The sequence below is a fragment of the Sander vitreus genome, chromosome 18, assembly GCF_031162955.1.
Source record: "Sander vitreus isolate 19-12246 chromosome 18, sanVit1, whole genome shotgun sequence".
NCBI lineage: Eukaryota > Metazoa > Chordata > Actinopteri > Perciformes > Percidae > Sander > Sander vitreus.
Genome location: NC_135872.1, coordinates 7,456,037 through 7,472,790, shown reverse-complemented (window position 1 = coordinate 7,472,790; position 16,754 = coordinate 7,456,037). Strand labels below are relative to the sequence as shown.

The following is a 16,754-nucleotide window of genomic DNA, read 5'->3' as shown; positions in this document are numbered from 1 at the left end:
AGAAACGCGCTGCAAGAAGCTCCCAACACGTTAGCCTGTGTCACAATTATTGTTTGTATTTCGTCAGACTATTTGAATTGGCAGGCTAATAATAAGCAAAAGGCTAACGCTAGTTTAACAGCAGTTAGCTGCTATAACCTCTGAATCATGCGATGACAATAAGCCAAAAAAGCTTACATTTAAGGCGATGTTCCAACACCACTGACAGATAACTGACTTCATTCACTTAATAAGACACAAACCATGGCAACACCTGTGCACCTGTGTCCATAGACAGTATATAAGAATGGACCAACAGATCCCGTTGCTCTGGACGGAGACCAGTGAAGGATATTAGAAGCACTTTTCCGGTGAGCGCTGAGCATTACTGTGCAGCCTCCAACTGAGAGAGACGATGTAAATGTGACGTGAGCAACCTGTCTGAAAGTTGTAAGTCTTCTGGTAGCTGTGCCAAGAGAAATCTCAATCATTCCCAATCTTGCAGAGACGGAGAGCGAAGGTGTATGTAAGGAGATAACATGGACACAGGCTAATTATTGCTAACTAAAATGCTAGTTAACATTAGTAATTAAACTTAAACAGCTAATGTAAGTCAAAACTGCCTGTACTATACGGTAATTCCTCTGCTATGCGACAGTAAGTCGCGTGGTTATGACACACATCGTTAGCTTATTTTTATAAAAACATCTGCTACGGAGCCATAATGTGAGGTACAAGGTAATGGAGCCTTTTATACATTGTCGTGTTTCTTTAGAAAGAAACAATGGACAAAAAAAGTCTTTTTTTACACTTCAGATGTAAAGTTATTTGCTGTCAAAGTGACTTCAAAATGAATGGCAGTCAATGGAATGCTAACGTCGGGTGATCGTTTGGTAGCATCAAAATGGCACCATAGGAGGTTTGAGTTCTGAAGCGAAGCTTACCCATAGACAGCATATAGAATGGACCAACAGATGCCGTTGTTCTGGACGGAGACCAGTGAAGGCCATTAGAAGCACTTTTCCGGTGAGCACCAAGCGTTACTGCGCAGCCTCCAACTGAGAGAGACGACGTAGATGTGACGTGAGCAACCTGTCTGAAAGTTGTAAGTCTTCTGGTAGCTGTGCCAAGAGAAATCTCAATCATTCCCAATCTTGCAGAGACGGAGAGCGTAGGTATATGTAAGGAGATAACATGGACACAGGCTAATTATTGCTAACTAAAATGCTAGTTAACATTAGTAATTACACTTAAACAGCTAATGTAAGTCGAAACTGCCTGCGAGCTTCTCCTGTGCTATACGGTAATTCCTCTACTATGCGACAGTAAGTCCCGTGGTTATGACACAATCGTTAGCACAATTTTTATAAAAACATCTGCTACGGAGCCATAATGTGAGATACAAGGTAATGGAGCCTTTTATACATTGTCGTGTTTCTTTAGAAAGAAACAATGGACAAAAAAAGTTTTTATACGCTTCAGATGTAAAGTTATTCGCTGTCAAAGTGACGTCAAAATGAATGGCAGTCAATGGGATGCTAACAGGGGGGTGAGTGCTTGTTAGCATCAAAATGGCGCCATAGGAGGTACGCGTTGTGAGGAGAAGCTTACCCCCTTGCCTGTGTCCCAGCCGTGTGCATCACTTTTTCGTGCCCCTGTTCCGTTGGAATGTGTCATGTTTCACATTTCTTTTTATTTGCAGTCGTCAAAGTGGCGATGTGTTTTCTTAATTTGCAGAGCGTTGAGCTCTCAGGGCCACCGTATCTCTCTAGGCAGCCACAAAATACTTGCCATAACTGTTGTTCCTCCTCACTGAATCCAGACATCAGCAATTAGAGGAATAGAAGTTTCCCTCCAGCTCTCCAAATTAAATTGGCCTGCTCTATGAATTCTACACATATATCCAGCGTTAATAGGGGTGCAAACAATGTTTTCATGCAGGTACTGCTGATGAACGTCATGTTATATAACCAAGGACTTACTTCAAGATGCAAGACCATCCAAGTTAGCCAGATAACAGTGAAAATGCCATTTTATGTAGTTGAAAAGTCAAAGACACACACACACACACACACTAATATTGATGTACTCTCTCTGTAATCATGTTCGCTGTAAGAGCAGTGAAGAAATAAATAAAAGAATAAAAAATAAATAGAAACAAAATGACCTCTGAAAACCAGGTTGTCTTTTTTCCCCCTAGTGGATGTGTGGAGCTGGAGTCTTAACAACACGCAGACAGGAGGTTGTGAGGTTTATTGCAGATACGGCCGGATACAGTACCACGGTTTCCTATCAGAGACATGGGCAGTGTGACAGACCATTTAGCAGTTGCAGCCACGACATACATACATGAAGGACAAACTACAAAAGACAGCCAGGCCCACGGTTAATGAACTTTTACTATAAGTACAAATATACATCTTAAGTATATAAGTACTAATACATACATCTTATTTCAGGTACAAATACAACCACATTCAAGCACAGCTCAAACATATCACTACAACTGTTGAAAAAAAGAGATGAACGAGAAAGCTTATGACATATTTTAAAACAGATATGAAAAACAACAAAGTATAAAACGTGTTGTTTTTTACGAGGGAATACAATTTGTGTCTCAATCAGCATGATAAATTATATCATTGATCCTTTTTTTTTACAGTAACAGTGATCAAATTGATTGCTTTGCCTTGGTTTAGATAGCAATAATCTAAATGGTGAAAAGGTGAGGCTTCAGTGGTAAGCAGTGGTGGAAGAGGCACTCAGATCCTTTACATATGTAAAAGTACCAAAACATAAACAATGTAAAGATACTTCAGTACAAGTAAAATTCCTGCACTCAATCTCTTATTGAAGTAAAAGTACAGGAGTACTATCAGTAACATGGACTTAAGTACTCGTTCAGTATAACAATGTAAGTGTAACTGATTATTACAAATGTTATGTTAAATAACATTAGATTGTTAATACTGATGCATTAATGTGTATGGTAGTCTTGACTACTTTATATCGTAGACTGTATATAGAGAGCTTTATAAAACAGGTAATGTTGGTAGTTTAGTCCAATGGTTAATAACCTCCAAATGGTCACATGATAAATTAACACATTTATATGTAAAAAAAAAAAAATATTTGCAATTTAAATTTTTTGGGGCCTCAAAAAGTTATATGACTGAACCCATGAAAAGTTAAATGAGAACTGTTTCTCTGATGGAACTGCTGACAACTTACAGACATCTGAAACTTGACAGACACCACCTTTGTTTTTGTTGTTGTACAATGAATAGTATTTCATAAGCTTATTATGATCAATCGTAATCTGGAAAGTAGAGGTGTGAATCTTCACTGATCTCCTGATTCGATTATGATTATCATGTCAGCGATTCGATTTGATATCTCGATGCATCACGATGCGTCAAATACATTTTTCAATTAAAGACATATAGGATATTTAATTCATAGCTTTTCAAGCTTCAAAAACAAAACATTCTGCAGTGCTCTAGTACTGAATAAAGTGGATACATAAAACTACAGCACTGAGCACATGGCGCTTCCTGAATGTGTAAAACATAACAGAATATGTAAACAGAAAGGTTGTTAGGCCTACATTCAATTGTAAACAGAAATAATCGATTATGGCCCGGCCGATTATCGATTATTTGATTAATTTCAACACCTCTACTGTAAAGTAACCAGTAACTATAGCTGTCAGATAATTGTAGTGAAGAAAAAAGTAAAACATTTCCTCTGGAATGTGGTGAAGAATGAAGTAGCATAAAACTAAAATACTCAGGTAAAGTACAAGTACCTTAAAACTGTTCAATAATTGGGTAAATGTACTTTCCGCCATTGGCGCTACAAGTGACCTTTTTGATTGGTGGGAACTTGCTAAAGCTTGTGGGTAGTGTAGTGTACCGCAATGAACTCTTTACACAACTGAAATCAGATAAATAGATAAACAATCAAAATAGTCCACCTTACAGTATCAAACTGTGACTCCACGCAGTTTCTGAATTTGACTCATTGAGAGCCATCAGAATAAAGAACTATCAGTACAAGAGGAATTAAATACATAATAAATAAGAAAAAGAAACAAAACTATAGTGCATACCTTCAGTACACCTTCGGCTTATCCAGTCAAGTCACATCCAGTTTGCCAAACATTTGTAATAAAAAACACATGAAAACTCGACCATTAGTGAAACTTCTTGCTGGGGTCCTGGGCGTGGTCCAGTAGAAGCTGGCAGGGTGTGAATCGCTTTCCGTAAACATCCTCGAAACGTCTCATGATGCTCACAAGACGCTCTGCGCCCATCGAGTCTACAAACCTGAACGGACCTGAATGCACATGGCATTAAAAGAAAAAAAGAGAAGAAAAAAAAACAAAAAAAAACAGGCTCAGTACTGACAATACAGAGAAAGCTGTGTACTTCAGGGCAGCAATTTTACAAGAGTTATGGATTCTATTTTGATTAACATGATCATTGATAACCCACAAAGTTGGCACCATCAGCAGGGGACAATCTCTAATTAAAACCATTCAAAATGTTGTCATCAGGCCGATGGCTAAGAGGAACAGTCTACGTATGTGTGCAGCCTTTTACAAGCTGGAATTAACAGGAATGTTGCTTTATTAAAGCTCACAATTAAAAGAAAAAGGTCTAGGGTTAGCACTATTGGAATATCAGCTGAACATACTTATAATCACAGTTCAAACCTCTTTCAAGTCTAAGCTGTCCTATACAAATAAAGGCCTAAAATGCCCCAAAAAAATGATCTTAAATGAAAAAAAGAATGTAGAGAGCCAAAAGAAAAACAGCTTCCCAAACTATTTAGAGCCCAACTGCACCGTTGCGGTTCAATAATGATCAAGGATATTCTAAGTTTTTCTGGACTGGAAAACAAATTTGGTAATTTGGGAGGGAAAGATGGTTACAACAGTATTCCCCCGTCATGCAACACTGTGGGGACATTGACTAAATGGAAGTTTAAATCATTTCATTCTCCTTCTTCTGGGTCCAAAACTATTTCTAATAATAATAATAATAATAATAATAATACTACATTTGGTGTCTTAATTATGCTTTTTTTTTAATCTATGTTAAAATAGGCATTGAAGGATAGAAGTAACACATTAACATAAGAGGTGATTCCAAACTTTTGAACTGTAGTGTATGAGTCCGGTTCAGGATGTGTGTTAAGTATGAAACCTACCACCATGGAAGGGAGGGAAGCCGCAACCGAACACGGCTCCAATGTCTCCCTCTACTGGGTTTCTCAGTATTCCCTCCTGGAGACACAGAACGGCCTCATTTACAAAGCGAGACACCACTCGGTACTGGCGGTCAGAGTCTGAAGAACTGCAACAAACACACATGATCATGTTAAGAGAGAAAGATCAGAGTGATGAGCAGATCCGACTAGAGTGCGGATCGGGCCGCATTTTTCTGTCCGAGCCCGGCCCGCGTCCGACAAAGCAGTAACCGAGCCGGGCCCGAGCCCGACAGGCATTAAGATATTTATGTCAGAGCCCGACCCGAGCCCGACAGTTAAAATCTAATTTTTTTTCTCATACTAATGACACATGTACGTTTGTTTGTGTGGAAAGCCCGCTTTTATTAAGCAACTGTAGGAAGGCATTCAGAAATGTCAACAGATGAGCGCATCAGTGCACACGGGGCAACAAGCACCTACATAATAAGCTTTTTTATTTAAAATGTTTAATGCCTTATCGCGCTGATGTGACCGAGCCCGACCCGAACATCATTTCTAAATATCTGTCCGAACCCGGCCCCGTCGGGTACCGCCGGGTCCCGACGGGCTCGGTTTGGGTATCCATCCTCTAGATCAGACCGGAGGATGTTGACTTACACTGCAGGAGGAGCTGCCACTTTGTATTTCTTCAAGATTTCTTCAGCTTCAGGATTCACACTCCTGTCTTTTGTTCCATCTTCATAGAGATAAATGCCTTTTCCAGATTTGCGACCTACAATTAGTAATAAAACACATATTAGACTCACTGAGCGCTAGGTGATGCACGAGGGTTCGGTTAGCATACAATCATTAACAAAACAATGTAACGGTGGGTTAAAACTAGGCTTTTTTGGAGTCACTGCCTAAATATTGTTTCTCAGTATGGGCTCGATATTTTCCGATGGACAAAAACAGACAATGCTTTACATAAAATTGTAAATATTTGTAATTTTAGTGTGGTGAAAGGGACAGGGAGAGCAACTGATACTAGGAGGACGGTTTAAAGATGTATGATATTGATTCAGCTTGTAGATAAGTGACCAAAAACACACGCTACCTGTTTCAGTAAAAATCTGAAAAGAAAATGTTCTCCAGAAAACCTGATGTAAAGTGCAATATGCAGTATGACAGCAGTGCATCTTCACACAAGCTGAATATTTAAATTACAAATTAGTGGTATGAATTAATGTAATGCATCATTTCTCATCAAAGTTTTACCTTTGAAGCCTCTCTCCGAAAGGTCACTAAGAATCGTGTGGGCAGAATGTCCTCCTTCAACACCAAAGGCCTTGGTCAGATTCTACATGCAAGCACACACATCAACATTAGTGTAATGTATTATATTGGTAATTCAGGAAAAAAAATGTTTCAAGAGATTAGGGCTTCTCGCTCTCTCTCTCTATCAACTGCCGCAATAAACATATCGCGAAAGACACAAATTGCTCTTAATTTTTAGTTTAATTTGTTCAACAAAAGAATGTTGGAAATTATTTCCTTTCATTTGTTTTAAATTCAACAACCCATTTGTTGTATTTTAGCAGAATACTGAAACCAGCAGAAAGGCCGAACTGAGTACTCTTTAATATCTGTTTATCTATCGCAAGTAATATCGTTATACAAGGGAATTTTCCCAGTGTGGGATCAATGAAGTCCATCGTATCTTATCTTATCTTCAACAACGTTATCGCATATTGCATGTTTTCCTCATATCGTGCAGCTCTAAGAGATAATACAGTTGCTTTCAAAGGCAGACCATGTTAATTCAATTGGCAGTAGCCAAGAGCCAGACAACATTACCTCTGCTACGTGTGCTGCTATATCCAAACCAACTTCGTCAGACAACGATACAGGGCCGATGGGATAACCAAAGCTTGTCATCAGGGAGTCCAGTTTCTTTGGCCCAGCACCTTCCTATGAAACAAAACATAGGTCATTTTGAGGCGGTTATCTGTCTGGTATGCGGAGAATCGAATCCACTGATGGTGTTTTTTAGTTGGAAAGGGCCGAGAAGAACAAGACCTGTAATCTCTCTTTTGTGAATGAGTTCTGTATTTGCCTTAGAGAGGACTCATTTACAGGATGTTGCAGAATGATAATAATCCCTGCATTTAAAATCACCCCACTGCTGTAGTTCTAAACGCAGATAGTTTGACACATCCATCCCTGGCTAATGTAGCTTCACAAGAATCCCACTAACTATTGCATTCTGAACATTTATTTAGAAGAATAAAAATCTTTTCCGAGGAAATTCCTTTGCTTACCTGCAAAAGTATTATAGCCTCTGCCATTGTCTGAAAGATGCAGCGATTGGCGTAAAACCCTGGACTATCCTGTGGTTCAGGGGTTCAGCAGGCAGAAAGAGAATGAGACAAGATGCAGACAAACACGCCAAAAGATTAATACGATAGTAAGTGACAAAGTAGCAAAAACGTTGCTTAAAGTACACTTTGAGAGTTGCTCTCACCCTGACAACGATGATAACCTTGTCCTGTTTGAGGCCCACACTGACAGCAGAGGCCAAGGTGTCTTTAGATGTCTCATCTGTGGTGATGATCTCCAGCAACGGCATCTTGTCCACCGGGGAGAAATAGTGCATGCCGATCACCTGCACATCCGCACGCATACGAATCAATAAACAGAGTTTGTCTCAAAAATGTATATATATTTTTTTCTTCTTTACATTGTGGCTCCTGTTGCTCCTAACAGCCTTGTTAACAGCCACAATGCACAACGAAATAAGCTAAGGGAAAACTAAGCATATTGACACTATGCTCAATAAAGTAAATTTAACAACATTTTCAGTACTGATGAAAAAAAAGTGTTAAAAGACAAATCCGGCGCAAAACGAACCTAGGGGTTAATAACAGATGTGTACCCACTCTGTCGCTCTCTGGGAGATGTTTTCATGCTAATCGAATGAGTTTGTAGCTTGAAACAAGCTCGCGTGGACCGCTGATTAGCTTACAACGCTAGTATTCTGGGCACAGGGAAAGTAAAAACAAATCGCTATTTATACCACTAAAAAGGCTCAAAATATCACCACACTTCAACGGTAGCATAATGAGGGTCCCTAAATGTTAACCGAAGCATTGAGAACATTGTAAGTGTACAGACAGTTTATTAAAAAGATAGTTTAGATAGACAGTAGCTCCCAAGACGGCGGCCGCCTGTATACGAGAATGTAAGTGTCTAATCAATGGTCCGCGCTAGCTTGTTTCAAGCTACAAACACATTCGATTAGCATGAAAACATGTCCCAGAGAACGATCGAGTGGGTACACATCTGTTATTAACCCCTAGGTTCGTTTTGCGCCGGAATTGTCCTTTAAGGGTTAAGTATGTCTAACCTTTTCAGGGCGTTTGCTGGCAGCAGCGATGTCCTTGATGGGCAGAGTCGAGGTGTTGGAGGCAAAAATGCAGTGAGGGAGAGATTATCTGTGAAGGGAGAGAAAAGGCTAATTCTATGCAACATACATTTAATTACCAGGACATGAATGACTGCAATTCTGCAAAGGTGGAGGACGGTACTATATGATTTTGGCCTGATGGTTGTTTTTTTGTTTTTTTATTCAAACCTCATTAAAGGTGAGATAAAGTGGAGCTTTCAGAGAGTGAGTCTTTAGTTCTGCAGCCAAAACGTGTACCTGATCTTGCTCCAAAGAATCCAGAAAACCAATAAAAAAATCAATAGCGACGCTGGGTAACTGATTGTGGTCAAAGAGCCAATCAAAAAACTTTTTAATACAGACTTGGACCATTTCACTGGACAAAACTACTGGATATATAGTATAGATTTTTTTTTATTCTCAGAGAGCTACTATCTTTCATGTGTAAAAAAGGTATTTCTGGTACAGTTTAAGACAGTCTGTCCAAACTCTCAAACTGAAACTCTATTTAAAAAGGGTAATTCCAGAGACCTCCAGGGGACTGTACTCACCGCCTCCACCTCCTTGAGGACTTTGTGTTTTATATTGATGTCCTCGGACACGGCCTCTATCACTATGTCAGCAGACTGGAAACCAGAGTAGTCAAGCTGGACTGAGAGATTGGACATTGTGACGTCACGCTCAAATGATGTCAAGGCTCTCTTCTTCACCTTAGTGTTGAGACTGAAAACAAAGACAGAACATTTTAGAAAATAACACCTCAACGAGGATCCCATTTCATTCTTCCGAGTCGTTGTGACAGCCACGTGCTTTTAGCATTTTTGGAGGAATAGCGAAATGCTAATTTGCATGTGCATCTTACCTTTTGTAGACCTGCTCATGTCCCCTGCTGATGCTCTCCTCTGTGGTGTCCTTTAGGATGGCGGTCAGGCCTTTATGTACTGATACCTGGGCTATACCAGCACCCATCAACCCTGCACCCAGGATCGCCAGCCTCCTGATACACAAAACACACATTGTACAGTCTTACTGCTGACATTGAGCCAATACTGCAAATGTTTGGGGTGTTATTAACAATATTTCACTCCTGTCTGCAGCTCTTACTTCACGTCCTTCTCCGGGGTCCCAAAGTGGTTTTTCTTACAAGTCCCTTGACCATGGTAAAGGCCAATCAGAGCATTGGCCTCTGAAGTCATTATCAGCTTCCCAAAGTTCTGTGTAAGAGGCAAAAATAGACTTTATATAGAATTTAGCCGATGTGATACGAGAGCCGAGACCATGGTGACCATAGTGCGTTCCATTTGTACTCAGAACTCGGATTTTCCGAGGTCAAAGTCGGAAACGCGCCCCCTGACCTCGGATTTCTGAGCTCGGAACTCGGACAACCTCGCAGTAGCCCGGGTTCAAAATCCAACATGGCTGCCCCCTGTATCAACAGTTGTGAAAGCTGTATTAATATAAAGTTCTAAGCACTTCAGTCGTTCGCACAGGCGTTTTCAACTTCTATCTGTGGACATGTTGTTACGCTGTTTGTATGCACAAAAAAAACGGCGTAACGCGTTGTTATCAACTTGTATTGCTAGCAATGGCTAACCGTGCTAGAGCTAATGAAAACAATGAAAATCAGACTTGTAAATGGAACGCATTCAACTTGGGTGTGACGGCATTCCCAGCTCCGGCTTCTGAGTTCCGAGGTCAATGGAACGCACTAATATTACTGAGACCTCACGGCTAAATTGTTAAATTGTAGAAACATCCAAGTCAGTGTTTTGGCAAAAAAAAATTGTTTTGTTTCATTTTTCACAATCTCACCTCACTTTCAGCCAGATAACCTGCCTCTCTGCCATGCTCCAGTCCAGCCTTGACAGACTACACATTCAAACAAAAGACAGTGACACACATATGAGCAAAACCAGGTGGAAATGCATTTGTCTTTTGCTACTTCCAATTCATGAATTCCTCACCTCAATGATTTTGACAGGAGCAGGGTAGAGACCTTTAGTCTGTTTCTGGACCTTCTCGCTTGCAGTCTTGTAGATCATCTTCCTCACCTGACCCAGGCCCATCACTGTGTCCTGCAGCTCTGCACAGACACACCATGACAATTTACACATTTCAATATTTATGGTGCGTTTACAGCCTGACCGGGATATCTGCATGGCCGATATCATTTTCCAATTAGAGCTCATCACAGACAGTATCAGTGAGTGTATTGGTAAACGAGTAACAAGAAATTGCAGTAGAGCAGGGGTTTTCAGAGTCTGACAGTGTGGGCCCATGCTCCCATGCTCTGTCTTTTACAGTTGGTGCTTTGGGGAATGTAAACAAGAAGAGCTGTTATTCAATGAGTTATGCTGTGGGCTATACCCTGTTTGCTTTGTTTTTTTAAGCCTTTACATCTGGGCAAAGTGGCACCATTAAACTTATGCTGAATTAGATATTAGCAGTTCCTGTTTGCAACTGTCACTGGATTACTTAAAACTTGAAGCGGTGATGATTCTCGGGCAAGTTCTGGAGTTTTAAAGCGGATTATGGATATGATTTCTAAGCGGATTTATGGACGTTCAGAAAAGTATATATTCTATCATTGGATTATGATTATTGATGCAGTAATGTGTACACCACTTTAATGTTGCAGCTGGTAAAGGTGGTACTCATTTTAATCACTTTGCATACTGCTGGGTAGCTTCTGAATTCCCACCCGTCGTCAACAAAGCCTTATCTTATTTCAACCTATAATAATACATCATTATTTATTTGTTGATCATACGTTGTGTTAATAATCTGATCAGCAAAAGTAAGTTATTAAATACTTGTAGTGCAGTAAAAAGTACAATATTTCCTCTGAATTGTAGTGGAAGTAGAAAGAAGCACAGAATGGAAATACTCAAATTAAGTAGAAATACCTCAATATTGCACTAATGTACAGTCCTTGAGTAGATTTACTTACTTTCCCCCCACTGGGTCTCAGGCTATTTCTGTTTTTAAACATTGCATATTAATTTATGCTCTCCAATATTGCTTTTGTGTTTCCTGCATATCTGCTCTCTGGATATTAAATATGTAATCGAAAACAGTCGTGAGATTATGCCTCAAAACATGATTTGCTGACTGGATGTACCCTAAATCATCAATCAATCAAGTCTTTGCACAACTAGAAGTGAGCAAAGAGATCTAGTGAGATTAGGGCAACTAGTGTGAACCAGGATTCACTCACTCTGCATGAGGCTCTTCTCCTTTGTAAGGGGAACCTGCTTGTTGGCGATTCCCTTGGCCACGCCCACTGCAACTTCCTCGAGGTATTCAATAGTCCTCTCCTCTGCAGGCTTCGTGCCAGGACCTGGAGGAAACGCACACAGAGTTGAATCCCCTCCCACCCTCGCCTGGAGGAGCACATCACAGAAGACTACAGCAGTGTAGTACAGCAATGAAGAAATGCCACATGCAGAACATACCCAGAGGGTCCACAAGCTGGTGCACTAGACCCATCTTCTTAGCTCTATCTGCACTGATGTTCCTGCCTGTCAGCATCATATCCAACGCTTCGGGGAGACCCACCTACACACACGCACGCACACAGACACACAGACACACAGACAGACAGACAGACAGACAGAGATAAGTGAAGCTCTTGACCTTAATATACCAGTAGTCAGTAGCCACTGGCACAATACTGAGGCAGTGTTTTCAAGACATTAAAGCTATAGTGCGTATTTTCTCTTTCCCCCATGGATATTTTAGTAATGACAACTAAACTGGGTTGCATCCTCATGATACAAGCCTTCCGTGATCGCGTGCGCCACCCCTACCCCTCCTTCATGCAGTTGCTTGTAACCAAGGAGGACACAGAGGATAAAAAAAAAAAAAAATGATGAACTCTTCAAAAGAGGTAATTATCTTCATTCGAATTTCTGCGAGCGAAAGTCGCCGGACGACACCATTTTCTAAACACGGCCATACTGAGAAATACAGAGAGAGTTGTGTGGAGCTGATAGTCTTCATTAGCTTTGTAGCAACTCATTTGGCAATGGCTTGAATGTAACGGACGTTTATTAATATCAAAAGGTTACGCACTAAAGCTTTAACTGAATAACTGATGAATATGAGTGTGTTTATGTTTACCAATTTAGGCAGTCTCTGAGTGCCGCCTAATCCAGGCAGCAGTCCCAGCTTAACCTCTGGTGTCCCCAAGAATGTGGTTTTGCTTTTTGTGGCGATTCGGTACTGGCAGGCTATCGCCAGCTACAGAGAAGACACAGAATCGAGATTTTTTTGGTCACACCTTGGTCCACATAAGCAGCATTTTTCACACCTGATATGTTGCACAGTTGTACCTCAAGGCCTCCACCCAGGCATAAGCCGTGGATGGCAGCGACAATAGGGATGGGAGACTTCTCGAACTTCTCAATTTGCTTCTGAACTTGCCGACAGAACCCCGTGGCCTCCTCACTGCTATTGATAGACTGGATTACTCTACGAGTAAAGAAATAAAGTATGTTAAATTATTCCGTTACACATATTAAATTTAAACCGAATTTATTATTGAATTTTGTATAAAGTCAGTTTGCTTGCAGTTACGAAAGTTAAAAACAAATTTAAAAAATGTCAGTGTAGGAGTGACCACACATACAAGTACTGGAAATCGTTGTTCAAGCCCTAATGAGCCTACTTGATATCTGCCCCGGCGAGGAAGTTGCCAGGCTTGCTGGAGATAAGGACGGCACCTTTCACAGCACCGTTCGCCCAGATCTCCTCCATCACCGCCATCAGTTCAGAATGCAACTGCCATGTCAGGGAGTTCACCTGCATATACACAAACACATACACATGAATGCACACACTCTGATTAGTCATCATGTCACATCTGTCAAGAGTGAGAGACAGAGACAGGTAGTCACGACTACTCTTTGACATGTATGCACTGTTTCATACTCTCTTCCATAAACTTACACTCACACACACACACACACACACACACACACACACACACACACACACACACACACACACACACACACACACACACACACACACACACACACACACACACACACCTTGGCTGTTGGATCATTGAGTCGTATAACTGCCACATCATCCTTGAGCTCGTAGCTGACGTATGTTCGAGCTTGATGGAGAGAACAGATGAGAGTCAGACAGAGGGTTACCAGTTTGGCATTATGCTAATTTCTGCTAGTTTAACATGATCCCTCCAGAATAATAGCATAAATACACTTGAACAGTGTCCTTACTCAGGACACCTGGGCATATAGGGAACTGTTGGAACTGGCAGGGCCCAATAAACTATTGTGTGAATGTTTTACAGCCTAAATCTGAATGTGGCAAGAAATCTACACAGATACTGAACTGCAAAACCACTATTGGCTGGTCCTCAAAGTCAGGCGACACACACCCTCTGACAGATGGTACCGGCAATGATGAAGACATCAATATCAGTTTAGTGTTTCAAGTAAACATTACATTGGACAGGCTTTAGTCCGAAATCTAGCATTAAAAATATATGTAACCTATAGAATTCTACGGACCAGGTTTTTTTTTTAAACTATTCCACTGACCTACAGGTGGCGATAATGTGCCAATATACGAATATAAGAAGACTGCAAGCTAGTAAATGTGGATAAAATAAGACCATAGACTGTATATTAATTCATTAATATATTATTATTTATTATTATATATTATTTTATTATTATTAATTAATATACAGTCTATGGATAAGACGTTATTTATCCCGAGAGAATTGTTGTATAAATAAAACAAATCATAAACAATAACGATTATCAGTAAGGTGCAAAAACCAAATGTACACAATGTCAGAAATGTAAACAGTTACCGTTAAAGTATCATAAATACAACTAGTTAACAGTAAAATGCAACTTCCAGATATACACAATGCTAAAAGGTAAACAGTAAACAAGCAAGGGTCATACAAATAAACAGGTTGATGGTTAGTTATAAGGATGTTAACACCACCGGTTTTAACAACAGCTTTGCAAAATGTTTCATGAAGAAAATGCATTCAATCTGTCTGTTAGACCTCAAGGATACACACTTGTGTGTTTTGATGAGTCAATACTGCATGTAAACAAGACTTGTTTGTTAGAGAAAAACTCCACAGGGCACTCTTACGTCAGTTACAATGCAAACAAAGCTAACATCTGACTAAAGATTTTACAGAAGGGGGGAAATGGCTACAGGCTGGGCAGGGCAGTATAATTAACCTCCTTAAAATCTTTCACATAAGGAAGCCCACACAAACTTAATAATATCTAACTTTAAGTAAAATGGCCTAATATATTGGTAAATCATCAGTCTGATACCATTAGTGTGTGTATATTAGATGGACCAATCAGCATCAAGTTTCTATTTACCTGCCAACGATGAAGACACTGAGAGGCTTCGGCTGGCATGACCTAAGAAACAGAGAGAGAGAGGCAGTGAGGACTGAGAACCCAGAATGCTCTTCAATAAGGAAGAAGCAAAAGTGAGCCATGATCTACTTTTGGGACCCTCCACCCTCACATCACTGGCAGTAAAGGCAGTGTGTTAACACAATTCTACTCCAGCCAGTCAGTGGCGAGCAGATGGAGTCAATAAAGCTCAAACCAAAACAGTAGACATATTAGTCAGTACCAGACTGAGCTGCAACACACAATTATTTATAACATTGATGCAATCTGAATTATTTTTTTTGATTCATTGTGTATCCTATAATGCAAACTGCCCATCACAATTCCCCAGCTGTCAAGGCGCTGTCTTCAAATAGTTTGTTTTGTCTAATCAACTGTCCAAGATCCAAAGCTATACAGTTTAAAATGATATAAAACAGAGAAACAAGCAAATACTTAGATTCCACAAACTGAAACCAGAGATAGATTACTTAAACGATTAATCCAACTTGTTGGCAATTATTTTAGTTTGTTTCTTTTTTTTTCATTGACTGAGTGATTAACCAAATACTTTAAGCAAATAGCTTCCACAGTTGGTAGCCAGAACAACCATTACCAGCAGTGATATGATACTATACTTCTACTCCTCTACATTTATTGTACATTCTGCCATATGTACAGGACATTTAGAGGACAAATCAAGCTGGTTTAGCAGCAGTTTTTGTGTGTGAGTGCGTGTAAGTGTATGTTTGTATTAAAAAAAATGCAATAAAAGTTCTTATGGCTGGTGCTGTGTGGTTGTGTGGGATGGGTAAATTACAGAACTCCATTACATGTATTTGATAGCTTTAGTCATAGTTACTTTGCAGATTTAGATTATGATAAATTATCATAGGTTAAATTATCCAACAATATATGAAGTAATTCAGATAAGATCGACCTTTAACAGCTGCAAGAGTAAAGTGATGTACACATAAGTGCATCTGCATCAATCATAATAATAATAATAATAATAATAATATAATAAACATGAATATTCTAAAATGGGCCATTCTGTATAATGAGTAATTTTACTTTTGGTACTTTAAGTATGTTTTCATGCTAATACTTTTGTAAGAACGATTGTGAATGCAGGACTTTCACTTGTAAACAGAGGACTTTACACTGTAGTAGCCTACTGCTAACGCTACTTTCACTAAGGAATAGATCTGAATACGTCTTCCTCCACGTATATGCTAATTTTGCATCCTCTGTCTCTGTTAACATTTGAATGACGTAGATTATCATAAGTTTTAACAATAATTTGGCAGAATTACTAACTAGTTTTTTTTTTTTTTTAATCTCCCCTGAGTAAGCGTGCAAAAGAACCATTCTCTTGTCCATTCTCAGTACAATTTCACAAAGCAGGTGCTAACAAGTCGCCTATTACAAATTCAACAAATCTGTGAAAAACAAGAATGTAGCATATGCCATTAACCAACAAAAAAGTGTGCCATTAACCATTACAATTGTCTAATATAAAATTATTTTATTATTATTTATTAAATTATTCATTTTGTATCACATACCTGACAGTGAAGGATATTTGCTAGTTGCAAACTTGGAAAAAACTCCGGCTGCACGAGCAACTGCCATCTCTACCTGAAACTCTTCAAAAAAAGATGTTCAGCACACCGTGCGCACATTAAATATACTGACCGTTGGGGGCGCAAAAGTGTCGATAATAGGTT

General features: G+C 39.7%; 1 protein-coding gene across 1 annotated transcript; it reads right to left on the bottom strand.

Moving 5' to 3' along the window:
* Positions 1-2,254: 2,254 nt before the first annotated feature.
* hadhaa (hydroxyacyl-CoA dehydrogenase trifunctional multienzyme complex subunit alpha a) lies at positions 2,255-16,709 on the bottom strand. Its single transcript, XM_078274570.1, is given in 22 exon segments — positions 2,255-4,317; positions 5,194-5,339; positions 5,851-5,965; positions 6,451-6,532; positions 7,030-7,143; positions 7,494-7,562; positions 7,697-7,837; positions 8,579-8,666; positions 9,149-9,340; positions 9,480-9,614; positions 9,722-9,831; positions 10,430-10,486; positions 10,582-10,700; positions 11,835-11,957; positions 12,073-12,175; positions 12,740-12,859; positions 12,952-13,090; positions 13,287-13,420; positions 13,672-13,742; positions 15,007-15,048; positions 16,593-16,680; positions 16,683-16,709. Coding segments are annotated over 22 exon segments (2,358 nt in total). The 3' UTR covers positions 2,255-4,174.
* Positions 16,710-16,754: the final 45 nt, after the last annotated feature.